Source organism: Bubalus bubalis, chromosome 15, assembly GCF_019923935.1.
Source record: "Bubalus bubalis isolate 160015118507 breed Murrah chromosome 15, NDDB_SH_1, whole genome shotgun sequence".
Taxonomy (NCBI): Eukaryota; Metazoa; Chordata; class Mammalia; order Artiodactyla; family Bovidae; genus Bubalus; species Bubalus bubalis.
The window spans coordinates 16,169,605-16,195,749 of NC_059171.1; the positions used below are offsets into that span (position 1 = coordinate 16,169,605).

Consider the following 26,145-nt stretch of genomic DNA (forward strand, 5'->3'; position numbering starts at 1 on the left):
CAAGTCCTGTTGTTTTTGGCTTTACCAGAATTCTTGGTTTGGTCATTCTATGGTTGTCCAAGCACCTTATGTTTTCATTAATTGATTGAAAATTTCTTTATCAAGTGCCTTCTAGGTACTGGCATGAAGCTGGTGGTGGGGTTACAGTCTATTAAGGTAAAATCTTCTTAAGGGGCCCACACACTAATGGAGAAGAGTTTTTCCCACAGAAGTTTAGCTTAGCTATGGAAGAGAGGAAGAGTGAAAACTAAACAGGAATTTTGTACTTTCTAGATTTCATGAGAAGTCTGTTTCCTCATGATAGCATTTAGCATTTGTCTTTCAGTACTTAAGTGGTATGAATTGTGTAGGTTTTTCCCACTTTTATATTTTTGGTCCTTAGTTTTGGGTTTAATTATGATCTTAGAGGTTAAAAAAACTATAGAAAGAGAACAACAAAGAGCTAGCATTTGATTTATTCTTTCTTGCTGTCTGATATTGATAGTCACACATCAGTTTGACTTACTATGTTGAACATTTTGTAAATATTCTAATCTTCCCAGGCCCCAAAGTTTGCCCAGTTCGTGAGTGATAGAACTGAGCTTCCTTTCTAGGTTTGCCTTTTCCTAAAATCTTCATTCTTTCTGTGACCTCCTCTACTTTCATTGGAAAAAATCACCAATTAAAAAATTGCACAAACTAATGGAGTCCGTAAGGTATTTCACTTCCCCTAAAATTAGCTGTTTGAATTCCTAACACTTAACTTTGTTTTGAGATGGTCACAAAAGGGGATCTGCCTGTCTTCTTGAAACTACAGGCAGAGAAAGCAGTTCATCAGAAAAAAGAACACTCAAAAAATAAGTGCCATAAAGCTCGACGATGTCACATAAACCGCATACTGGAATTTAACCGGAGACAAAAGAAGAACAAATGGCTGGAAACTCACATCTGGCATGCGAAGCGGTTTCACATGGTCAAGAGATGGGGCTACTGCCTGGGGGAGAGGCCGACAGTCAAGAGCCACAGAGCCTGCTACCGGGCCATGACGAGCCGCTGCCTCCTCCAGGTAGGCTTCCGAAGCCAGCGGCCGCTCAGCGCGCTCCCCTCTGTTTCTATTTAGACTCTTCCCCACCCCTTTAGAAGAGTTCGTGGTAGGCCAAAGCCCTATCTAACATGATGTATTTTAAAAATAATTACTGGGCGAGAACCATTTTACTAGATGCTGGAGTTGACGCAGCCTAAAGTTTTGCGGGGAGACTGACAATCAGATAATTAGCCTAACATTCAGTTTTGTTGTAAGGGAAAACTGTGCAATACTATGAGTATTCATAATGGGAAGAGGAGTACTTCCCCAGGCAAGTGATGTTTGAGCCGAGCTCTAAGGGATAAGAAATTGCCAGAGTGGGGAAGGCAGAAGGCAGCCAGATAGGGAAGGATTGAAATAAACACACTGTGACAAAGACGAAGAGAGTGAGAGAGAGCAGGGCTAACATTAGGGTGAGAGTAGTTCTGGAGAAATAAGAAACCAGAGCCCGTGGGGTCTTGTTGGTCATGCTCCAGGTTGATTCAGCATTGATTCATTTAGCAGTCATTTGCCACCATAGATATTTGAGAACCGTCTCTCCCGGGAAGAGTGTTTTAACGTCTTTGAGAGGACTGTTGATTTTAGAGCTGATTTTAGAGCTGTGTAATAGTCTTTGTCTGTCTTGGCTGTTCTAGCTCCCCCACCCCAGCAGCCTGCCCCAGTCCCCCCAACTCCGCATGAAATCGCTTCCTCTTTTTCAGTACATGTTTAGCAATCTGTGGGCTTCCCTGGTAGCTCAGATGGTAAAGCGTCTGCCTACAATGCAGGAGACCTGGGTTCGATCCCTGGGTCGGGAAGATCCCCTGGAGAAGGAAATGGCAACCCACTCCAGTATTCTTGCCTGGAAAATCCCATGGACTGAGGATGCTGGTAGTCGCAAAAGACCCCAGTCCATGGGATCGCAAAGAGTTGGACATGACTGAGCGACTTCACTTAGCAATCTGTTCTTTGCAGAGGGCCTTTCAATGGCAGGATGGCCTTGACCAACTTTAGAAAGCTCTTAGTATTAGCATCCTCTGATCCCTCTTGAGAGCAATACAGCAGAATAATCAACACAAGAACCTGAAAAAAATCTGTGGTAAAAAAGACATAACGTCAGATTTGCCATTTTATTTTTAAGTCTGCACTTCCGTGGTACTTATTGCTTAGGTCTTAAGTATATTCACATTGTTGTGTGACTGTCATTACCATTCATCTCTGGGACTTGTTCGTCTTCCCAAGCTGAAATCCCGCATCCATTAAACACTAAATCCCCATTCCTGTCTCACCCCGGTCTCTGTCAGCTACCATTCTACTTTTGATCTTTATAAATTTGACCACTGTAGGTGGCTCACATTAGTAGAATCATATAATACTTGTATTTTTGAGACTGGCTTATTTCCCTCAGCATGATGTCTTCAAGGTTCATCCATGTTGTATCATGTGTCAGAATTTCCCTCATTTTTAAGGCTGAATGATATTCCATTGTATTTTATACCACACTGTGTTTATCCATTCATCCATCAACGTTGATCCACTCTTGGGTGGTCTCCACTTCTTGGCTGTTGTGAATAATGCTGCTGTGGACATGGTGTACAAACATCCTTTCAGTTCTTTGCTTTCAGTTCTTTTGGGTACGTGCCCAGGAGTGGAACTGCTGGATCATGTGGTAGTTCTTGGTTTAAATTTTTGAGGAACCATTGTACTGTTTTCCATAGAAGCTCTACCATTTTACATGCCCATCAGAAGTTTCTCCACATCCTCACCAAAACTTGGTGTTTTCTGTTTTTTGGGTTTTTTTTTTTTTTTTATAATTGCCGTCCTAATGGGTATAAAGTAAAATACAGGGACCTCTTAAGGGCCTCTGATTTGAAGACTGAGTAGCAGAAATCATGAATTAGAGTCAAATTCTTCATTTTACATTGCAGAACTGGGATTTGGAGTGATCAAGTGACTTGCCTAGGGCCACACAGCTTGTTGGTAACCTGCCTAGCTCTTGGAAGCTGACTCCCCTGGCCCGTGCTTTCTCCACTACCATTGCTCAGATTTTAAGGCAGACCTAGTTACTTCTCATTTGGGGCAGAATTTTTGCTGAGGTTATCCCATAGTTTCTTTACATCAGCCCTAAGTAATAAAAATAATAGTAATAAATATTTTTGAAAACTTAATGTCTGTTTTAGTACTTTACATATGTTTACTCACTTAATCCTTACAGCAACAGTATGGGTAAGTGTTTACTATTATTTCCATTTTACAAATGAGGAAGCTGAAGTACAGAGAAGTTGGGCAGTTTACCCATAGCCGTACAACTAACAAGTGGTAAAGCTGGGATTTGAGCCCAGGTAGTCTGGCTCCAGGAGAAGGAAATGGCAACCCACTCCAGTGTTCTTGCCTGGAGAATCCCAGGGACGGGGGCGCCTGGTGGGCTGCCGTCTCTGGGGTCACACAGAGTCGGACACAACTGAAGTGACCCAACAGCACAGCAGCAGCAGTCTGGCTCCAGAGTTCCATGCTCTTAACCCTCATTCTCTGCTATCAGCCAGTTGTACACACTCGAGTGGGGTTCATCTGCCACTGACAGCTGGGAGTGGATCGCTGTTGCTGGGAGATTTCTGTCAGCACAGATGAACATGGGTTTGCTGGAGCCTTTGCTGTACTTTGCATTTTAGTCTCCATGTGTACTAGATTGGCTTACCGGACCCGTGGCAGAGGGGTTAGCTCGGGGGTCAGTGAGCCTGACTCGAATGCCAACTTCTCCACTTTCTGATGATATGACTGTTCAAGTAGCAGTCTCTGTCTCAATGTCCTCACCCGGCAAATAAGTTAATGCTGGCATCTGATCATCAGGTGTTGGGAAGATTAAATGACAGTCCAGTAAGGAGTTAACCCCACGCTGGCACTCAGTAACCTTTCAGTAACTATTAACCATTATTATGTCTTTAACATAATTGATTTTATTAGCTCAGTCTGAGCTCTCTTCATCCTATTTAAATTGATAAGGCTTTATTCTCATTACTCTCATTTTTTCCTTGTACATTGCTTAGTCAAAGTTGGATATCATGGTTAATACTGAGCAGGGCATGGGACTTCCCTTGTGGTCCAGTGGCTAAGGCTCCATGCTCCCAAGGCAGGGGGCCTGGGTTTGATCCCTGGTCAGGAAACTAGATCCTTCATGTCAACAGCTAAGATCCAGAGCAGCCAAATAAATAATATTAAACAAACAAAAGAGAGAGACTGAGCAGGGGAGAAATGTGGGATAAATTGCCTCATGTGTCTTTAGGCTGAGTGTTGAATAATCCTAAAGCCCTAAATTAGCTAACCAAAGTGAACATCCTTAACATAATTTTGCTGAATTTATTACAGTCTTGCTTATTCTACTTTGATTTTTCACTTTAGGTAGATTTTGGGGAGGGATAATCCTTAAAGGCAGTAGTTTTTACATACCACTTGGAACTTATCTGTGAATATAGGATAAAACACATATCTCCTTTCTGAAAAGTAAGATACTACCACTTACATTTTAAATAGAAATTCAAGTATTTAATTGTATCTCCCTCTTTTTACAGGATTTATCCTACTACTGCTGTTTGGAGTTGGAGGGCAAAGAGGAAGAAATACTAAAAGCACTTTCTTCAATGTGTAGCATAGACACAGGTAAACTTGTTTCAAAGCTGAGTCCTGTTTAAGTCTGTATATGTGTTCATTTCATAAACAAGTGTCTGCTGTAAGCTAACCCTAACCCACTCCAGTGTTCTTGCCTGGAGAATCCCAGGGACGGGGGTGCCTGGTGGGCTGCCGTCTATGGGGTTGCACAGAGCTGGACATGACTGAAGTGACTTAGCAGTAGCAGTAAGCATTTTGGCATTTAAACAGGCTTTACGGAGATAGTTCTTATTCCTAACAAGTATATTCATGTAAGGAAAGCTTGGGGTAGCTTTTAAATCATTTCTAACATACTAAGTATAAAGTGAGAGAACCATTATTCTGGTGCAGTAAATCTAGATAGGAAGAAACTCAAAATTCATTAAATCATTTTCTTAATACATTTTTATTGAGAACTTACCATGTGCCAGGGTTTGATCTAAGCAATGACCAAAACTAAAACCTCATCTGTTATGAAGATAGACAGTAAATGATCTTGGAATTTTGTTTTTGTTTATGTCAGGATTGACTTTTGCTGCAGTCCACTGTTTGTCTGGAAAGTGCCAAGGGAGTGTCATGCTTTACCGGGCAAATAAGTATCCCCTAGAAATGCTGGGTCCTGTGACATTTATGTGGAAGGCCCAGGGGACCCCTGGTGATACTTCGGAGAGCAGGCAGCTGTGGATCTGGCTTCATCCAGCTCTTAAACAGGTATAATCTTGACATTATTTCTCATCACTCAGTCACTGTATTCTTGATTACTGTTAGAAATGAGTGCTACAGAAATTTAAATAGTGTGAAAGTTTGACTGACTGCTTGGTATTGGAATACAGGGAGGATAGTTATGTTAATATTAATAAGTGAAGCAAATCTTGGCCTGAGTTTTGGTAAGCCCTGAGTAGGAGTAGAGATGAAACCAGTCTTATACAAATGGCTTGAAATGGTGCATTGGACTCGTGCTTCCATTATCCTTAACTGGTTCATTGGTATTCATGTGCTTGTTGGAGCCAGTTTGATGATGAGAATCTGTTTTGAGTAATTCTGACAATTTTTTAATACTGCGTTTAGCTTAGCTTCCCTCTATTAGCACACTCATTGCTTCTATACAGTAGACTATAAATTTTCTCCAAATTCTTCTTTAAACTAGTTTAAAAAAAAAATTGGTCAGAGTAGTCATGTTGTTTTCATGAATCTTGGACATTTAGGAGTTCTTTTTTTGTTCTGTGTGTCAAGCACTACTCAGAGCAATCAAAAAAGCTTTTCAGAGGAATCAAAAAAGCTTTTTGACCATTTTAAATTTAGCTTCATTTGTGTGAGATAAGAATATAAATTTTTACAGGTAGAAAAAATAAACTAAGCCAACTTTAACTTGTATTTAAATTCAGAGTTTAAAATGTTTGAACGTGTCCTTAGGATATCTTAGAGGAGATAAAAGCAGTGTGCCAGTGTATGGAACCTACCAAGGCCACTGTCCGGATCCCAGATCCCCTTCTGACACCGTCTCAAGAGAAAAGCCAGACTGACCTGCCTGAAGAAAAAGTCGGCAAGAAAAGAAAACGGAAAGATGATGGGGAAAGCACTCAACCAGTTAAAAAAGTCATTGGTGATGGAACTAGAGATCCACTGCAACCATATTCTTGGCTCTCTCCAGCCACAGGCATCGTGATCCGGTATGGCTGAACCTACTCTGAACCTACTGAACGTTTTCAGTGAAGGCGTGCTCTGTTTCTGTCAGTGAGACAGACATTACATGCAGTATAAAGCCCTTCTCTTTCTTTCAGTGATTTGACTATGGAGATGAACAGATTCCGCCTGATCGGTCCTCTTTCTCACTGCATCTTAACTGAGGCGCTCAAAGCCGCTTCCGTCCACACCGTAAGAGTAAACCTGATTGCGTTGCTTTATTCTGGTCAGGTCCTTCTTAGCAAATTTGCAAAACCTAACATATAACTTTGGAGAAGGCAATGGCAACCCACTCCAGTATTCTTGCCTGGAGAATCCCAGGGACAGAGGAGCCTTAGTGGGCTGCCGTCTATGGGGTCGCACAGAGTCGGTCATGACTGAAACAACTTAGCAGCAGCAACATATAATTTGGCAATTTGGCAGCATTTGTGGCCATAGCTTATATGTGTTTGTTTGCCTAGTTATGCTTATTATCAAAGACTTTATCTTTCACTTCTAGAATAGCAAATCTAAGTGAATGTAGCAAGTGAACTGATTGGTTCTTATTTAAATACAGACTGCTCCTGCAGCTTCTGAATTTTTTAAAGGGTCTTAACTTCTGCACCATAGGTAAGTAGGTAACAGGGAGCTGCCCCTAAAATCCCTGAAAGTGTATGCCAGGTTTTTTTGTTTGTATTTGTGTGATGCATATTCTCTGGGGTTCGTTTTCAGGATGGTCTCTAGCAGGTTGAGAGCAGTGTGTCAAATGTACCTCTGTTCAGTAGAATTTTCTGCAAGGACGCTGTTTCTTTGTGCTGTCCAGTATGGGAGCCACCAGCCCCAGGTGGCTACTGAGTGGCTCATGTGACCGAGGATGTGGATTGGTACTTGTACTTATTTTAGTGATTAACAGGTAAATTCACAGCTCTCTGTGTCAAGTGGCCACCATGTTGATTGCACAGGTCTGGAGAATAGAGAGTAGATGAGGAGTCAGACTCACATGTGAACAGTTGGGGTTCAGATTTGGTCTGTTTTCCTGTATCAGTGCCTCAGTGTCCATGCTTCTCGTAGATTGGACATGTCTGATATGGTGATAGAGCCGATCAGAGTTTGACCTGTTGGAAGACGGATAAACTTTAGAAACCAAAGGCGACCTCTCTCTCTTCACTGTTTCCACACTAGTCTCAACCACTGTCATCTCTGGCCTGGGTCCTGAAGCAGCTTCTCAACTTTCATTCATTGTTCCCATTTTTTGCTCCTTTCTCCACACAGGAGGCAAAGTGACATTTTAGCAATTTTTTTTTTTTTTTAAAGGAAAGTGAAGTGTAATTTTCTTTTCTTTTTTTAAATTAATTAATTTTTTATTTTTGTCTGCACTGGGTCTTGTTACTGTGCGGGCTTTTTCTCTAGTTATGGTGAGCAGGGACTACTCTCCAGTTGCGGTGCAAAGACCTGTCATTGCAGTGACTTCTCTCATTGCAGAGCATGGGCTCTCGAGCACGCAGGCTTCAATAGTTGTGGTGCACAGGCTTAGTTGCCCCAAGGCATGTGGGATCTTCCCAGACCAGGGATCGAACCCATGTCCCCTGCATTGGCAAGCGGACTCTTAACCACTAGACCACCAGGGTAGTCCCATTTTAACAAGTTATGCTCATCGAGCTACTTCCTGATTAAAAGCTTTTGGATAGCTTCTCACTATATGTGAGAAAAAAAAACCCAAAGCCCTTAATTTGGTAATGTTGTGCCTCCATGCCTGTCTGGCCTTATCTCTTCTCATGTTCGGCGCTTCAGCCACACCGTCTTCTTCCAGTGGTTCCAGGTTCTAGAATGTGTCAGATCTCACGTCCCTTTGAGACTGTCTGAATTTTCTGTCTCTACCCCTCTTCTTGGCTGAGTCTAAAGGTTTCAACATCTATATCATTTTCTTCTAGAATTCTTTCCTGATCTCCAAGTTCAATTAAATCCTTGCTGTTGTTTTCATTCCGTCTTGCTCCGTTCCTCAGTTTTTACGTCTAGATTTGTTCACATGTCTTCGTGATGTCTGTGTCTCAAGACTCTGAGCTTCCTGCTGGCAGGCTCGGGGAAGTCCTCTTCTTGACTCTGTGCCCCAGGCTTAGGGCAGTGCCTGGCACTGACTAGGCATTCCACGCTAGCTAGTAACTTGCAGAGGGGGGATTCGAACCTGCACAGTTTGGTTCCAGGGTCTGTACTTTGAACCACGTGCTACCTGAGTTTCTGTGAGGTAAAGGGCTCAATGTATTAATATTATAGGTTAGACTCTTAGGGGAACATCCCCGTTCAGCAAACTTTGGTATGAACTGCAGCTGTAAAGTTCTCTTCCCGGGCATGCATATGGTACTCGAAGTGCTGTTTGAGACCTCAGTCCCTAGTTCTGTTCAGAAAAAAAGGCAAGTAAAATACAGTATTTCTTGAAATTTCTAGAAATACTATAGTAGTAATGTCTTCCTTTGCTGAAGATTTCTTCAAAAGGGGTTTTGTTTTAGTTTTTCTTCAGTGGGGAAACTTTTATTGCTTAGTCTGGCGATGAGGTTGGTAGTGTTGGGAGAAGAGCAAGGAGCAAGGTCTCTCATGTTGGCGCTGTGCTCCAGAGACCACAGGCGTGTGGTAAGTTAGGTAGTCTCTCAGAAAACCACAGATATTCTTCTTAGTATATGCAATCTTGAGAGAAGTATAGTCCTACGTCCTTGTCTTTGATTAGAAGAGTCGTTAGTCTGATGTGACAATTTCCCTGGTTCCTCTCCAGAAACATTCATTCTAAGAAACGAGGATGCAAGGACGGAGGCCGATAGCACAAATGTTTTAACCAAAATTGTTAAGCCTGATCCACTGTTTGGTGAACAGGAGTTGTTGTTTTCTAGGACGGAGAGGACACAGAGAAGACACCTCACCGTTGGTGGATTGAAACCTGCAAGAATCCTGATAGTGTTTCCCTTCATCGCAGACAAGAAGCCGTTTTTGAATTGTTGGGAGGTATACGCGGGAATGGGGCTTCCCAGGTGGCGCTAGTGGTAAAGAACCCGCCTGCCAGTGCAGGAGACGTGAGAGATGCGGGTTCAATCCCTGGTTCGGGAAGATCCCCCGGAGGAGGGCACGGCAACCCATTGCAGTATTCTTCCCTGGAGAATCCCCTGGACAGAGGAGCCTGGCGGGCTACAGTCCATAGGGTCACAAAGGATCGGACACAACTGAAGTAACTTAGCTCTCAGCATGCATACAGGGGAACACTGGGTTGTACTGGGGAAGAAGGGAGGAGTGGGAACTGGGTTAAAAGAGCATCTCGCAGCTGAGCTACCTAAATGTAGTGGTGCTTTTTATTTTGAAACTGTTAAAATACAGCAAGAAGCATGAATGAGATGTTAGAACTTTAAATAAATAGTATTCTGTTACTGTAGGTAAAAGCATATACTGAAATGCTTTAGCTACTAAACTGAAATCTTACTTACCCGCACATGATTGCATTTGTGTGTAAAGTTCCTGTAGTTATTGATAGGAACATACATGTTCATGTTGTAAAATGACCTGTTATGTTAACTTAATGTTTTTGGTAAGAAACTTCACTCTTTATGAATGTTAATTTATTCTCTGAAAATATCATTGGGAAGATAAAAGGGAATGTGTGTCTTTACCAAATCAGCCCAAGATGAAAATTTCATTAGAAACATTTGAAAATGAAAGCAAAATATGTATGTATTTGTGAATAACTTCCTGTTTGCGTCTTGTTTTGTTGCTAAAGGGATAACATCACCAGCAGAAATTCCAGCAGGTACTATCCTGGGACTGACGGTTGGTGACCCACGAATAAATCTGCCTCAAAAGAGGTCCAAAGTTTTGCCCAATCCAGAAAAATGCCAAGGTAAAGTTCCTGAGACAACCCTGGTTTTCCTTAACAACTGTTCTGACTAGTCAGTCCCATTAGAAGAATTCCGTCAGTGACAACTTCTGCAGTAACTTTATCTGTAGAAAATTTCAGGCCCTCTTTTTACTTGCCTACCTTTTTAAGGTGATCATGATAAAAGGAAATGGTATATCAGGAAGTATCTTTAGCTATAAATGTGTAGCCTGATCCTCATGTTCATTTTTTCCGCTGAGTTCTCTATTTTCAATATCTAGTAATAACCTGCCTCTGCAAACGGGGTTCTCTGAAAATGCCTGGCTTTTCAGAATTTTAATTGTGAGGAAGGGACCCGCACCCGCAGCTGGTCTTGTGCTCTTTGGAAGCCTCTGTCTGACCATACAGATGACCCAGGTTCGAATCCTGGCAAGGCCATCCCAGGTGCTGAAGGGTAAGAGGTCTCGGCTTAGACTCAGTAGCATGGCCTGTGGGGGTTTCTTCGGGGTGACATGGTTGGGGGTGGGTGGGGGCTGGCTAAAGTCTTAGTCTGATCTGCACAACTGTGGTAATGCCTCACTGTGTTTACTGTCATTGAAGCCCAGTTAGTTGGAAGCATAATTAAAGTCAGTCTGTCAGTTTTTGGAGAAAAGATACTGGTGTGTGTAGTAACAACTTGAGATTTGTTTTTTTTTAACCTTCACAAGTAGATAGATAGCTTATTAAGGGGGTAGTACAGTACTCTGCCAGAACCTTAATATGAAAGGTGGATTGGCTGAAAAAGTTTAAGATATATAGGTAAGTTAGTTAATTAGAGAGTCTAACACTTTAATCTGGAGAAGGCAATGGCACCCCACTCCAGTATTCTTGCCTGGAAAATCCCATGGGTAGAGGAGCCTGGTGGGCTGCAGTCCATGGGGTCATGAAGAGTCAGACATGACTGAGCGACTTCACTTTCACGCATTGGAGAAGGAAATGGCAACCCACTCCAGTGTTCTTGCCTGGAGAATACCAGGGATGGGGGAGCCTGGTGGGCTGCCGTCTATGGGGTCGCACAGAGTCGGACACGACTGAAGCGATTCAGCAGTAGCAGCAGCAACAGCAACACTTTAATCGATGAATTGCTGGCTCTTTCTTTTCTTTTTTAATAGCAGTATGGTTGGGTACAACTGTAAAAGTTAGAGCATCTACTACACTGATAATTGTTGACTATCAGAATGATCTCAGAATCGCAGTTAAACTCTACTTAGTTTGGCTGCCTCAAATCCTTTTTTGGAATAATTTTTTAAAATTCCTATTGGGGTATAGATTTACAATGTTAAATTAGTTTCAGGTGTATGGCAAAGTGAATTTGTTATCCATATACGTTCAGTTCAGTCGCTCAGTCGTGTCTGACTCTTTGCGACCCCATGGACTGCAGCACGCCACATATATATACGTATATCCATTGTTTTTAAGATTCTTTTCCCATATAGGCCATTACTGAGTATTGCGTAGAGTACCCTTTGCTATACAGTAGGTCCATATTAGTTATCTATTTTATATACAGTAGTGTGTATGTGACAATCCCAGTCTCCCAATTTATTCCTCCCCTCTTTCCCCCCAACCGCATAACCATAAATTTATTTTCTACATTTGTAACTACTTCTGTTTTGTAGATAAGTCCTTTTGTGGCCTTTTTTTTGAGAGTCCACATATAAGCTATATCATATAATATTTGTCTTTCTCTGTCTTACTTCATAGTATGACTGTACCTAGGTTGATCCATGTTGTCGTAAATGGCATTATTTTGTTCTTTTTGATGGCTGAGTAATACTCCCTTTATATATGTACCAAATCTTCTCTATCTGTTGATGGACATTTAGGGTGCTTGCATATCGTAGGTATTGTAAATAGTGCTGCAGTGACATTGGGGTGATGTATCTGTTTGAATTATGATTTTCTTTGGATATATGCTCAGGAATGGGATTGTTGGATCGTATTGTAGCTCTATTTTTAGTTTTTTAAGGAATCTTCATACTGTTCTCCATAGTGTCTGTACCAGTTTTGGGAAAAGGCAGTTATGTATTAAATTCTTTCGAAGGCTTTCATTGTTCATTTGCTAAGTTGTGTTCAACTCTGTGGCCCCATGGGCTGCAGCACGCCAGGCTTCCCAGTCCTTCACTATCTCCTAGAGTTTGCTCAAACTCATGTCCATTAAGTCAATGATACCATCCAACCATCTTATTCTCTGCCACCCACTTCTGCTCCTGCCTTCAATCTTTCCCAGCATCAGGATCTTTTCCAATGAGTTGGCTCTTCGCATCAGGTAGCCAAAGTATTGGAAGTTCAGCTTCAGCATAAGTCCTTTCAAGGAACATTCAGTGTTGATTTCCTTTAGGATTGACTAGTTTGATCTCCTTGCTGTCTAGGGAACTCTCAGGAGTCTTCTCCAGCACCACAGTTCAAAAGCATCAGTTCTTTGGCGTTCACCCTTCTTTATGGTCCAACTCTCACATCCGTACGTGACTACTGGAAAAACCATAGCTTTGACTATACAAACCTTTGTCAGCAAAGTGATGTCTCTGCTTTTGAACATGCTGTCTAGGTTTGTCATAGCTTTTTTCCAAGGAGCAAGCGTGTTTTAACTTCATGGCTGTAGTCACCGTCTGCAGTGATTTTGGAGCCCAAGAAAATAAAATCTGTCACTGTTTTCCCTTTTTTCCCTTCTATTTGCCATGAAGTGATGGGACTGGATGCCATGATCTTTAGTTTATTGAATGTTGAGTTTCAAGCCAGCTTTTTCACTCTCTTCTTTCACCCTCATCAAGAGGCTCTTTAGTTCCTCTTCACTTTCTGCCATTAGAGTGGTATGATCCTAATATAAATCAGTTCAGAGAAAATTAAAGTCTATCTTGAAAAAACATTAAAAATGATAACCAAGATAAGTCTAGTTACCATCTGTCATCATACAGATTTATTTCAATATCATTGGCTATATCCTGTCCTGTACATTGCATCCCCATGACTTATTTATTTTATAACTGGAAGTTTGTGTCTTTTAATCTCTCTCAACTATTTCATTCATCCCTCCACAGATATCCCCTCTGGCAGCCACCAGTTTGTTCTCTGTATCTATGACTCTGTTTCTGTCTTTATTTTTTAGATTCCGCATACTAGTGATATCATCTGGTATTTGACTTTCTCTGTCTGGCTTATTTCACTTAGCATAATATCCTCCAAGTCCATTCATGTTGTTGGAAATGGCAAAATTTCATTCTTTTTTGTGGCTGAGTAGAATTCCATTGTATATATACCACATATGCTTTAACTGTTCATCTGTTGATGGACCCTTACGTTGCTTCCATACCTTGGCTATTATAAATAATGATGCAGTGAAGATAGGGATGCACATATCTTTTCAATTTAGTGTTTTTATTTTCTTTGAAAATGTACCCCAAAACGGAATTGCTGGATTGTGTGGTAGTTTGATTTTTGGTTTTTTGGAGGAAGCTCCCTTCTGTTTTACATAGTGGCTGTACCAGTTAACATTCCTACCAACAGTGTATGAGGATTCCCTTCTCTCCACATCCTTGCCAGGTCGGTGTCCCCAGGAGGACTCCCAGTTGCCTCCTGCCTTTCTGGGAAACTTTAAAATCAGCAAGTAAAGGCTCTCTTCAGACTACGTCCTCGGTTCTGGTTCTTGGAGCATGTAGATTTTGTGTGCACCCTTTCAGAGTGGGGTCTGTGCTTCCTGAAGTCCACCAGCTGTCCTGTAGTCAAGCCCACTGGCCTTCAAAGCCAGTTGTTCTATGAGCTCGTCCTCTCCGTACAGCTCCCCCGGGCTAGGGAACCTGATGTGGGGCTTGGGCCCTTTGCTTTTTTAGGAAAACTCTGCAATTGTGATTCTCCTCCTGTTTTCTGTGGGTCACCTACCCCATCTGCCTACCCTGGGGAGTGTGTGGCTTGACTATACCAGGTTTCTACCTTTCCTCTCCAGTTCCTTCTTTATTTTCTTTAGCCGTAGGAAGTCTTTTCTGCTGGTCTTCAAGATGTTCTCGTACGTAGTTGCTCTGTAAACAGTTGTAATTGTGCTGTGCCCACGTGAGGAAGTGAGTTCAGGGCCTCCTGGACCGTCTTGACCGCCAATTTCACAGTCTCACTGCATCACAACTGCAGAGTCACTTCCAACTTTTTTTTTTTTCCTTTCAGCCATCAGACCCATGTGGGTTCTATTGAGTGATCTTTTGTGTTGGCATTTTAGGACCTTAGCCTAAACTCATGAATTGTCTGATTTTTTTTTTCTTTTTTTTCTTCTAATTCTTCAGTCCAACAAAATATAATCTGAAAGACGTTTTTCCCCCTGGTGTTTAAATAATTTCCTATAGGATATCTCTTCTATCAATATGCATGTTTATAACTGAAACGATCCCCCGCCCCTTCCCCGCTGGAGCACTTTTTGGCCGGTGTGGCTCGTTTAAAGGGATGAAACAACATAGTTCACAGGAAATATATTCATTTGAAAGGAATGAGAGCAATACATTTTACAGAAGGGGAATTCACTCAGTTCAATAAAAATAGGCTCATTAGAGACTTGAAATAAAAGGACAGAAAAAAAGGATGGTATCTATTAGCTCAGGACTTTTGGGTCAGGGATGATATAAAGGGCCCTGAAGCCTGTAGTTAAAGTATAACTTGTGCAATCAGAGCATATGATCCAGAAGTGGTTCTTTGCCTCTGCAGTGATGCCTAGAATTTGATAATCTTCCCCGTGGAATCAGGCAGTTATTTCGAGGCAATTTAATGTAATATTTGCATCTTATACACTAAAAATAAATGTCAAGTAAGTTTAGGAGTCTGTGCTGTTTTCACAGATTATGAAACCAACTGTAAGAATTACAGTTTCTTTTCAAGTAAATAAATTCCTCTAGAGAAGTAAATGCCTGTAGAATATTTTCCTCTAACAGAAGGTCCCCTAGCATCGTTTAGAATTTGACCGTTACTGACCTAAATTAAAGAATGTGGTTTAAGGCTGTTTCTTTTCCCTCTTAGATAATGAGAAAGTTAGACAGCTGCTTCTGGAGGGTGTGCCGGTGGACTGTTCACATAGCTTTCTCTGGAACCAAGATATCTGTAAGAGTGTCACAGAGAATAAAATCTCGGATCAGGTAACTAATGGTAAAGTCATAAAAACAGGTTGAAATTCATCACTCTAGAGACCATGAAAGTTATTTCATACTTTATAGACGCCCATAGACTTCCTTTTATTTTTAGACTTTTGATCCCTTTACTTAATGATATAAACGGTGATTCTCTTTTCTGTTTTAGACAAAAATAATCTCTAGAAAAGATTAATACAAAGACTTTTTCTTGAAAATGATAATCTTATGGTTTAAATATGTTTTTCATTCATTATTTTTTCCCCTTATATGTTCTCTGTCTGTAATCTCACAATGATTGAGCTCCTGCCAGCACCAGGTATTGTATTCAGTGATGGGGCAAATGCCTAGGATACGGTTGAAGAAGTACAGAGTACGAAGGAAGCCCAAAGAATGGGTGCTGAGCCCGGACTAGGGAAATTGGGGGAAGCTTCCCAGATGGAGGAGCCAGTATTTGAGCTAACTCTTAGGTGGATGGTCGGAATTAACCAGACTTCTTGGGGCCAGGGCCAGGAGCCAAGGCTACAGTGGAGAAAGGATTGTCCAAGTTGAGAGGAAGGGCAAGGGCCCAGGCCAAAACCAGGATGACCTGTTCAGGAATCTCCAAGCAGATCAGCATCTTGGAGTTAAGGGTGTGGCAGGAGATGGAACTGAAGAGATTAAGATGGGGATCAGGGGTAAAAGACCTTGAGGCATCCTTGGATTTGGCCTGAAGACTAGGGGCCATTGAAGATTTTAAACTCGGCCATGACATGATTAGATTTCACTCTGGCAGTGTTGTGGAGACTAGGGATGGGGAAAAGGCGGCCCAAGGAGCTGAGAGAGGATGCGTGGTTGGATGGCCTTGAAAGAGGTCCTTAAAATAGTCCAGATGGCACGGTGGGGGCCTGAAGTGTGGCAGTGTGGCTGAAGTGGAGGGGCTGGGGTTTGGAACATACACCTGGGAAGTAAAACTGACAAGACTCAGTGAGATGGGATGTGAGAAAGGAGAAGCCTTGTGGGTTAGCTTCCAGCAGTCTAGCTTGGATTTAAGAGCTCAGCTGAAAGAGAGCCAGAGCCAGGTCTGACTTGTCGCTCCTGTCTTGCCAAGTGCTAGCAAAGTGCCTGGTGTAGCACAAGTGCTCAGGAAATATTTGAATGAATGAACAGTAAATATTTGAAAGGATGAATGAATGAGTGAATGAGATGTGAGAACTGTGTGTCCTTCAGGAAGAGAGTGAAACAGTGGGGAAGATGAGCTCAATCTCAGGTAAACCGGGTTTGAGAGGCCTTGGGCTGTCCCAGGAGCAGATGTTCAGGAGACAGGTATCTGTCACCGGAGGAAACATTGGGGCTATAGACATAGATACTTTGGGATCACTAAGGGTTAAAAAAAGGAGACCCAAGACTTGGTCATGCATGAAGGGTGTTCATGAGTTAAACTCTGTAGCTGGTGGAGGTGGTCTCTGCTGTAGTCTTCTCAGTCGAGTGGCAGGCTTCTCCTACCTGCTCATCTCCTTTGACAGCTGGCAAGAAAAATCTGAAAGGATGTTGTTACCCACTCACTCCAGTCCACCTGACAGATAATTTGTAGCACCTTCTGTTTTAAGACCTGATGAGAAATTTTCTCAAAGAGCTGGAGTGTTATCCGACTTGCTTCCCTTGAGAAGTTGTTAATTATTCATACCTCCTTTACTCCATGACCACCAATCTTAACCAAAGTGAATGTAAGAGTGTTAAAATATAAGATTAATCCCGATATAAGAAACGAGCAGAATGAATGTATATTGTTTTAGAACGTTGAACCATCTAGTATATTCTAGACCAAATTTAAGACAATGTGGCATTTTCTACCAAAGCACTTCTATGGAGGAAAACCATCCTGGGAGGAGTACTCTGTACTTAAAAATGGCTCACGTTTATTTATTGAGAATGTTTTCTTCCTAAAAAAGTGTTTAACTTTCTAAAGCTGCTTATAGGGAGACCCAGTAGGATCTCCCAGAAGACTAGAGTTGTTTGTCTTGAATTATTTTCTTCCACTTCAGGATTTAAACCGGAAGAGGAGTGAATTGCTGGTGCCCGGGTCACAACTTTTTTTAGGTCCCCATGAATCCAAGGTTCCTATACTTTTGATTCAACAACCAGGAAAAGTGACGGGTGATGACCAACGAGGCTGGGGAAGCGGCTGGGATGTCCTGCTTCCAAAGAGCTGGGGCATGGCCTTCTGGATTCCATTTGTAAGTGACTCTTTTGATACTAACAATTGCAACATTCTTAGGTACATTCTTAGGGAGTGCCAAGTGCTGAAAATGTTCCTGCCTTAATGCAGGGCCTAGAAATTGAGTGCTAGTTTTCTGCCCTTTGAGCTATCATCTTGGATACGAGATAATTTCATTAAGTCCCTGGAGCCAGGTGCATTAGTAAGAGTTGTGCGGACATTTGGTGAACTTTTGAGGTTTTAAAAGTGGCCTGATTTTTGAATAGTAGTGGCAACAAACGAGGTTTTTTGGGGGTGTTTTTACTTGAAATTTGTTGTAGTTTAAAAACAAAGTATTTAATTTTTATAGATGTGTATAATACAGTTGTTTTTGTGTGGATCCATGTATTCTTCTTTATTAACTGCAGCTAAAAATTTTCTTAAAAATCTAACGTGTTTGAGTTTTCCTGGTTAGTTTAAATAATTACTTTGAGAACATAAAGGACATGTAGGACTGTTGGATTCATGCAGGCAATTAATTTCAGTCCTTACGCATAGTGCAGAAGATATTTAATCATTTAGGAGTGGGGTTATTTTTAAAGATAACTTTAAACTTACGAGCTGTTTCAAGTATACAGAAAGTGATACTTGGGTACCGTCCAGCTTAAGAAAGAAGACATAAAAGGGTCATTGGAAATACTCTATCCCTCTCCAATCCCATTTCCTTCTCTCCTTCCAAAGGAATCACTGGCCCTATTGGTGTTTGTCGCTATCATGCATGTTTTTATAGTTTTATTAATTGTGTGTGTATGTATCCCAAACTAGCTAAATTTGTAACGTGGAAACTTACATTACCATATGTAAAATAGATAGCCAACGGGAATTTGCTGTATGGCTAAGAAACTCAAACAGGGGCTCTGTATCAACTTAGAGGGGTGGGATGGGGACGGAGATGGGAGGGAGGTTCAAAAGGGAGGGGATATATGTATACCTATGGCTGATTCAGGTGGAGGTTTGACAGAAAGCAACAAAATTCTATAAAGCAATTATCCTTTAATAAAAAAAAAAATTAAAAAAAATAGCTAAATTTGACATGTTTTTACTTGCTCTGTTCACTCAACATTGAGATTTTTTTTTTTCCGTAATGATTGATGAAGCTCTAAGTCATTCATTTTCACTATTGTATGGTAACTCATTGTAGAGTAAGTCCTCAGTGTATTTATCCTTTCTCTTTTTGATGGGTATTTAGGTTTCCCACTTTGCCCATACAAAGAATTCAGCAGTTTCCCTGTAAGCTGGTATAATGACAGAATCTTTCTGGCATTTCTTCTAGATCTATCGAGGTGCAAGAGTCGGAGGGTTAAAAGAAACCTTAGTGCATTCTCAGTATAAAAGGTCGCCTAATGTCCCAGACGATTTCCCAGACTGCCCTGCTGGGGTTCTCTTTGCTGAAGAGCAAGCGAAACATCTTCTTGAGAAGTACAAGAGGTAAGAACCTGGCTTCTCTAGTGTTCTGTCTTAAAGGGAAGACCCATTGCCCAGCAATGTTTTCCCTGGCTTCAGGGACTCCTGACTGTATAATGTGGAGTTCCTAGACTTGTCAACATTCCCGAGACATAATTTAAGAAGACATTACCTAGTTAGGAGATGGCCCTATCGCTGGATTTTATAGTCCATGCAGGGTATAAACCCTTCTCTTGGTTATTTGATTCAGTGACGATGGTATACTCCTGAACTGTGGACCTGAGTTCCAGGCACTTGTTAACAGATTCCCACTACTGAGCCCTGCCCCTCAAAATGGACATTGTATTTTTTTTTTGGTAATGGTTATAAATGGAGTATATATTTATGAAGTTTTAAAGTAAGTATGGAAACATATAAAAATACTTCATAAACTAGTGTATTCCTTTTGTCAGTGCTTTTTGTCCAGAGAGATAGGCACTGTTTTTACATTTTGCTATCTATCCATCTAGGCTGTTTTCTTTTCTTTTTCCATTGGAAGAGTGGCCAGTGAGAGGCTCTGTTTCCTTTATACTCTGGAAAGGAAGCCTTGGGCACGTGTATTTCCTGCTGAAATACAGTAGGCTCCTGGAAGCACAGAAACCCTCTAGTTTGTTGTGGCATCTGCTGTGTCTGGCCAGTGTGCAGTGGGCCCGAATACTTATATTTGTTGACTGATGAATGGGTGAATAATTGAATGTTGTGTTTCCTTGACTCTGAGCTCCACGGTCATGCTCTCCTGTGCATGGCTGAAGCCACAGAGATGGGCCCTGTCTGACTTTCCAGGTTTGAATGATGAACAGATGAGCTGTGGTTTGAATGATGGACGAATAAGTGAGCGAGTGAGTGGCAAGAGGTTCCTGGATTCTGGCTCACAGGCCGTTTGAGGGCAGCCACCCTACGTTTCCCATAGTATGCAGGGTCTTCTCTGTGCTTGTTAAATAGTCGTGGGCAGAAATGCTTATGTCTCATCCTTCAGATTTTTCTATATATAAATTTTTAAAAAATTTAATTACTTTTTAAATTACTTGCTTATTTGGCTGCATTAGGTCTTAGTTGTGGCAGGCAGGATCTCTGATCTTAGTGGCAGCGTGCAGGAACTTGAGCTGCAGCATGTGAGATCTAGATCCCTGACCAGGGATTGAACCCGGGCCCCCTGCATCGGGAGCGTGGAGTCTTAGCCACTGGACCACCAGGGAAGTTGGAATCTTTTTTTTTAAGCATTATATGACATATACTATTTTGAAACCTGCTTTTTTCATTTAACTGTATATTATGGAAAATTTTCCCACGTCAATAAATACGACTCTACACATCCTCTGTGGCGGCTTTTGCACCATGCTGCAGAGCTGAGCAGTTCCCTTGGAGACCACAAGGCCCAGAAAGCCAGAAATAGCTATCATCTGGCCCCTTACAGAATAAGTTTGCCAACATTTGGTGTAAACGAGGGCCTGGCTGTGTTCCAGCTCACTCTGTGGACTTCCTATCATTTTCATGTGCCATAAGATATTAATCTCCTGTGTTTTTCTCAGCCATTTAAGAGTGTAAATCCATCCCTAGCTCATGGGTCATACCTGGCCCCTGGCAGTGGGCCAGGTTTGGCTGGTGCAGCGTGGCTATTCTGTGATTTATCAGTAGCCCTTTATGTTCTTTCTGCTTTTTTGCTCTATGCTTCCATGAACAGCTTTCCCTATGCGTCTCTACATATTTGCCCGATTTATTCATTTAACATGTGTTAGTTTAGAACCTGCCATGTGTCGAAAACCTTTTTAGGCCCTGAGGCTACAGCAGTGGTCAGGGCAGGCAAAGTCAGTTCTGCCCTTGTGGAGCTTACTCTTTTTGGAAGTGCATGTTTCCAGGCTGGTGGGGGGATCCAGGAGGGGTGAGGGAGGCTAACTTGCAAGAGCAAAGCCCTCAAGCAGGGAAGAGGGGGTGGCATCGGGGCACCAGGGGAAGGGGTGGCGTTCCGTAGGATCAGGCTCAGCGCTCTCATTTTAATAGGCTGGAAGGCTGACTCTGAAATGCTACAGATTTAGGTAGGCTAGACTCTGCAGAGAGGTTGGGTAGTAATCTTCTAACCGTGCCTGTCTTCTCAGTGAAAAATAGGCAAGGCTATCATCTAGGAATAAGGGAGAGAGAGGCTGTCAGAGATTTAAGGAGCGAGGAATTGATGTAAACGGTGTTCTTGGAGAGTGGAAGATGGAATGACTGGGAGAAACCTAGGGGATTTGTAAGAAATATAAGAGCCCACTTGAGTTTTGTGTTGATAGTGAGGCCCCTCAGGACTGTTGCGTGCTCTTCCCCAGCCACGTTCTGCCAGCCTGGTCCTGGGCTGCGGAAGGGGGAGGGTTGCATATAACCAGGATGGGCTTTGTCAGGGGGAAGGAGTTGAGGGTATGTGTAAAGGGAGTGACTCTGTGAACTATGGAGAAGGGCACGGCAACCCACTCCAGTGCTCTGGCCTGGAGAATCCCTTGGACAGAAGAGCCTGGTGGGCTGCAGTCCATGGGATTGCAAAGAGTCAGGCAGGCACTGAACTGTGGGATCTAGGCTTATCAGCAGAGAGATGTGAGGATGGTGGTGGGCAGTGATGAAGTGGGAGAGCAAACATGCGGTTAGCCCTACGTGTGAACCTCCAAGTTGCCAACTTTCAAAGATGTGAATGTGCATTCCATAAGCATCAGGTATGAGTGAAACTGCAGCTCGCCTCTGTCTCCCCTTTGGTGTTTTCACCATTTTTTTATCTCTTTTTTGTAAATTGTCCATCTCTCTTTTTAAAGGTGTTTGGGTGAGGCCAGTACCCTGGGAGAGTTTTTCACCAGGTGCCCCTCTCAGAGGCCAGAGCACGTTTGGTTCCATCTCCAGGATATAGGCTCACACTGAACCCCCGGTACAGGGTCATTTGCATTTGGGGTCTTAGGGTGCAGCACATAGTAAGAAGCCAAGTCAGGAAGGATGGTCTGGGCCTGTCCCCAAGGAGACCGTCAGTCTGAAGACACAGGCTCTCACAGAGTCCCCCTGCCCAGAACGGCCGTAACCAGGCCGGTCCCTACCTCTTAGGGTCGTTACGTACCAGAGCAGGCCCTGGTTCCCACTCGTCTGTGGCTCACTTACCTGTTGCTGGAAAGGTCAGCTGGTGTCACTCATATGGAGGGCAGTTTGGAGATAATCATCAAGATTGCAAGTGCTAATAATACTCGCTGCCTTAGCACTTCCACTCCCGGGACTTGATCCTGTGAACACACTTGTCCTTGTGCAACGTGTTCAAGGTCGTTCACGGCAGCAGCGTTTGTGGAAGCCAAAGCTTGAAAATAATCAAAATGCCCTGCAGAAGATAATGCCCTGTCTGTCTAGTAACTGAGGCCATGAGCCTCGTGCAGAAGAGTGAGGGTGTCTAGATGTGCTAATATAAGGTGATCTCCTAGATATTTTGTTAAATGAATAAGGTTAAGCAAAGAGCGCAGGATCTGCTTGCCACTATTTGTGCAAGATGGGTAAAAACAGAAAGAAATATGTACATTATCGGCTTGTATGTTCAAAGAATGTCCGTAGAAGGATATGTGAGAAACTGATGATGACAGTGACTCTGCGGAGGATAGTGGGGTCACCAGAGGTCAAGGGTGAGAGAAACTTACCATCCTCCATCTTGCACCTTGGCAACGTCAAACCCTGTTGAGGGTGTAGGGGCGTCACTGCCCAGCTGCAGGAGCACACCTTACCTGCAGTCCTTCAGGAGGGTTGCTCCGTGGAGGGGTGCCCATGGGGCAACTTTGTGGGTGCATTATCTGTTACAGCAAAAACCGAACAATAAGAAAAAAAGCTCAGCCAGGAGAATTGGTTATTATCATTTAAAAAAAAAATCATATTTCTTTGAAAACTTTTCTGTATGTTTATTTGTTTATTTTGGGGTTTTATTGATTAATTAGTTTATTTTTGGATGCACTGGGCTTTCTCCAGTTGTGGTGAGTAGGGGCTACTGCTTGCTGTGGAGTGCAGGCTTCTCATCCTGGTGGCTTCTCTTGTTTTGGAGCACGGGCTCTCGGTGTGCTCTTCAGTAATCTTCCGGGACCAGGGACCGAACCTGTGTGCCCTGCATCAGCAGGTGGCTTCTTAACCACTGGACCACCAGGGAAGTCCCTGCAGGTTTGTTTTTTAAATAGAGATGGAGTTCAGTGCCCATGGTTCTTTTGATTGTCCATCCTAAATCGTTCAAAATTGGTTTTCCTCTTTGATTCCCATTAGACGTCCTCCTGCAAAACGGCCCAACTACGTTAAGCTTGGCACCCTGGCACCTTTTTACTGTCCCTGGGAGCAGTTAACTCGAGACTGGGAGTCAAGAGTCCAGGCTCCAGAGGAATCGTCTGCAGCTTCCTCTCCAAGTGGTGAGGAGAGTGGCTCGAGCAGAGATGGGGTGCCTTGTGTTGCCGAGCCTGGGAGGACTGCTCAGCTGTCTGACGACCAGGGCACACCCCTGCGTGACTCCACTGGGCCCGAGGGAGTCATGGACACAGATTGTCCAGCTGGGATGGGGACCGAGGAGGCGGCCAGCCAGAGTGCCGCCAGCAGCCCCCTTTGCGTTCTGAGGTAAGTGCTCAAGACTTCCGGATGCCTTTTTTGGATTGTCTGTTTTTTGATACTGACCCTGGCCACAGGATGTAGAAGTTGTCATGGTGCCTTTACACAAAGGCCAAGTGAATTTACAGACCTTCCAGCAGGGAAAGTCAGCGGATCCTTAAGGGCCCAGGGAAGAGCCTGAAGTCATACACACTTGATTTGGGGCATGATGTAGCTGAAATGATTTAAAATACCACCTCAATAGATCTAAACCAAGGCCATTTATGACCTATTTCATTTAGTCTTTGCTCACAAAGCAGTACCCTCGCGGTTATAGTCTTAAGAAATGAAGAACCCCTGCAAGCTTTCTTTAAATCACTGAATTAGATTTCTTCTCATTGGTTTTGAGTAACCTGTGTTTGTGGCCAATGAGGTGATTCATTCATTCTCATTGTGATATTGTTGTATCACCGAGGGGAATGTGTGGAATGTGTGCTCATGGTATTGCTGTAGGCTATTGGATTCTGCTTATCATTTACCCTTTGTTCTGGGCTCTGGTTTTAAAAGTGTGCCACCCCTTTGCTTTATACTTATTTTTCTGTATAATACCTTGTAATTTTGTATCTTTCCTTCTGACTTTTCATACAAATGTCCCTCCCTTAGGCTTTCTTTTTCCATCAAAATTATCAGTTACTTTTTAACCCTCCCAGTGTGAATACAGCCTAGATTCTACCCCATCATCTTATTTTTATCTGCCTTCAGCTTTAAACCTTTAGTCCTCAGTCTTGAAATAGTAGACACCTGAAACGGATCGTTACAAAAATGTAAAAATGTGTAGTTTTAATTTTTTTTAATTGAAGCTTTGATCTTTTCCCACAGTGAGTATTAAACAATGACAAAAAAGCAAATGAACTCTAGCAATGCCCAGTCTCCTGATTGCTTATTTTCTCCATGAACAAAGTATCTTCACAAGGCTTGTCTCCCCCTTCATGCAGGAGTAGAAGATTACTGAGGCAGCTGTCAGCCTGGTGCGGGCCCAGGCCTGGGGGCCGTCAGGCGACCCAGCGAGCCGGCAGAGGGCAGCAAGGACTAACCGGAGAGGCCTGCCCGGCCGTGCTGGACGCCTTCCCCAGGGCCCTGGTGTGGGTCAGGCTGGCCCTGCTGGGGAAGGGCAGCCCTGGCCCTCATACCCTGATCTGCGTCCCGGCCGAGGAGGATCTCCTGCAGCTCGGCCGCGATCGGCTGTACCATGGGCCCCAGGAGCCCAAGCACAGCGACCCATTCAAGAGCCAGATCCGGGAACAGAAGGAGAAGAAAAAGCTAGTGAAGAGGCTGAACCAAGGGCGTGCCGCATCTGAGGGCCTGGCAGAGGGCGGCCCTGCAGCCGGGCCCCAGCCCCTGACCCCGGGCTTGTGGTCAGGCCCCCTCCCCGTTGTGACTTCTCACTGCTCCAGAGTTCTCCTTGGCTTTGTCACACAGGGAGATTTTTCCATGGCCGTTGGCTGTGGGGAAGCCCTGGGGTTTGTTAGCCTGACGGGCTTGCTGGACATGCTGTCCAAGCAGCCAGGGCTGGACAGGGGCCTCGTGTTGCTGAGGCCGCCTGCCTCCCTGCAGTATCGGTTTGCAAGAATCACGATTGAGGTGTGAACGTAGGTTCACATCACGGCATAGAAAATAACTGTGTTTGCCAAGTCTCACAACCAACCAGAGAGTTGTTCCCCTCCCCCTGCTCCACCTTCTGTTTCAAGACATCATGCGAAGTTCCTTGGAAACGAGAATAAAGAAACTTACGTATTTATGCAAATAGATGAAATGTTTACATCATTCCAGTAATCTCTTTGATTTCCATCTTTCCCTGTCCTCACTGTGATATTTTAAAATTATTTGGCATATAGAGCCAAAAGCTTTTGTATTTTGCTTTCTTGGCCTGTGTAATTCTGGCTGAAAATAATTAGAAACTCTGGTTGTCTTGTTGCATCCTTTTTTTTTTTAATCAGGAACTATGACACCACCCTTATGGCAGAAAGTGAAGAGGAACTAAAAAGCCTCTTGATGAAAATGAAAGAGGAGAGTGAAAAAGTTGGCTTAAAGCTCAACATTCAGAAAACATGGCATCTGGTCCCATCTCTTCATGGGAAATAGATGGGGAAACAGTGGAAACAGTGTCAGACTTCATTTTTAGGGGCTCCAAAATCACTGCAGATGGTGATTGCAACCATGAAATTAAAAGAAGCTTACTCCTTGTAAGGAAAGTTATGACCAACCTAGATAGCATATTGGAGAAGGAAATGGCAACCCACTCCAGTGTTCTTGCCTGGAGAATCCCAGGGACAGGGGAGCCTGGTGGGCTGCCGTCTCTGGGGTCACACAGAGTCGTATTTGACTGAAGCGACTTAGCAGCAGCAGATAGCATATTAAAAAGCAGAGACATTACTTTGCCAACAAAGGTCCGTCTAGTCAAGGCTCTGGTTTTTCCACTAGTCATGTATGGATGTGAGAGTTGGACTGTGAAGAAAGCTGAGCACCGAAGAATTGATGGTTTTGAACTGTGGTGTTGGAGAAGATTCTTGAGAGTCCCTTG

General features: G+C 43.2%; 1 protein-coding gene across 1 annotated transcript in view; it reads left to right on the forward strand.

The window, feature by feature from the left end:
• Positions 1–25,527, forward strand: part of POP1 (POP1 homolog, ribonuclease P/MRP subunit) — a 35,361-nt gene extending 9,834 nt beyond the window's left edge. The window contains exons 5-16 of the mRNA XM_006048772.4: positions 797–1,045; positions 4,609–4,696; positions 5,208–5,395; positions 6,098–6,354; positions 6,466–6,559; positions 9,226–9,337; positions 10,101–10,220; positions 15,228–15,343; positions 17,359–17,550; positions 18,844–18,998; positions 23,253–23,594; positions 24,560–25,527. Of these exons, the coding sequence (XP_006048834.4) occupies positions 797–1,045; positions 4,609–4,696; positions 5,208–5,395; positions 6,098–6,354; positions 6,466–6,559; positions 9,226–9,337; positions 10,101–10,220; positions 15,228–15,343; positions 17,359–17,550; positions 18,844–18,998; positions 23,253–23,594; positions 24,560–25,211 (2,565 nt within the window). The 3' untranslated portion in view covers positions 25,212–25,527. The remainder of the gene's footprint in view (positions 1–796; positions 1,046–4,608; positions 4,697–5,207; positions 5,396–6,097; positions 6,355–6,465; positions 6,560–9,225; positions 9,338–10,100; positions 10,221–15,227; positions 15,344–17,358; positions 17,551–18,843; positions 18,999–23,252; positions 23,595–24,559) is intronic.
• The last annotated feature ends 618 nt before the right edge of the window (positions 25,528–26,145 follow it).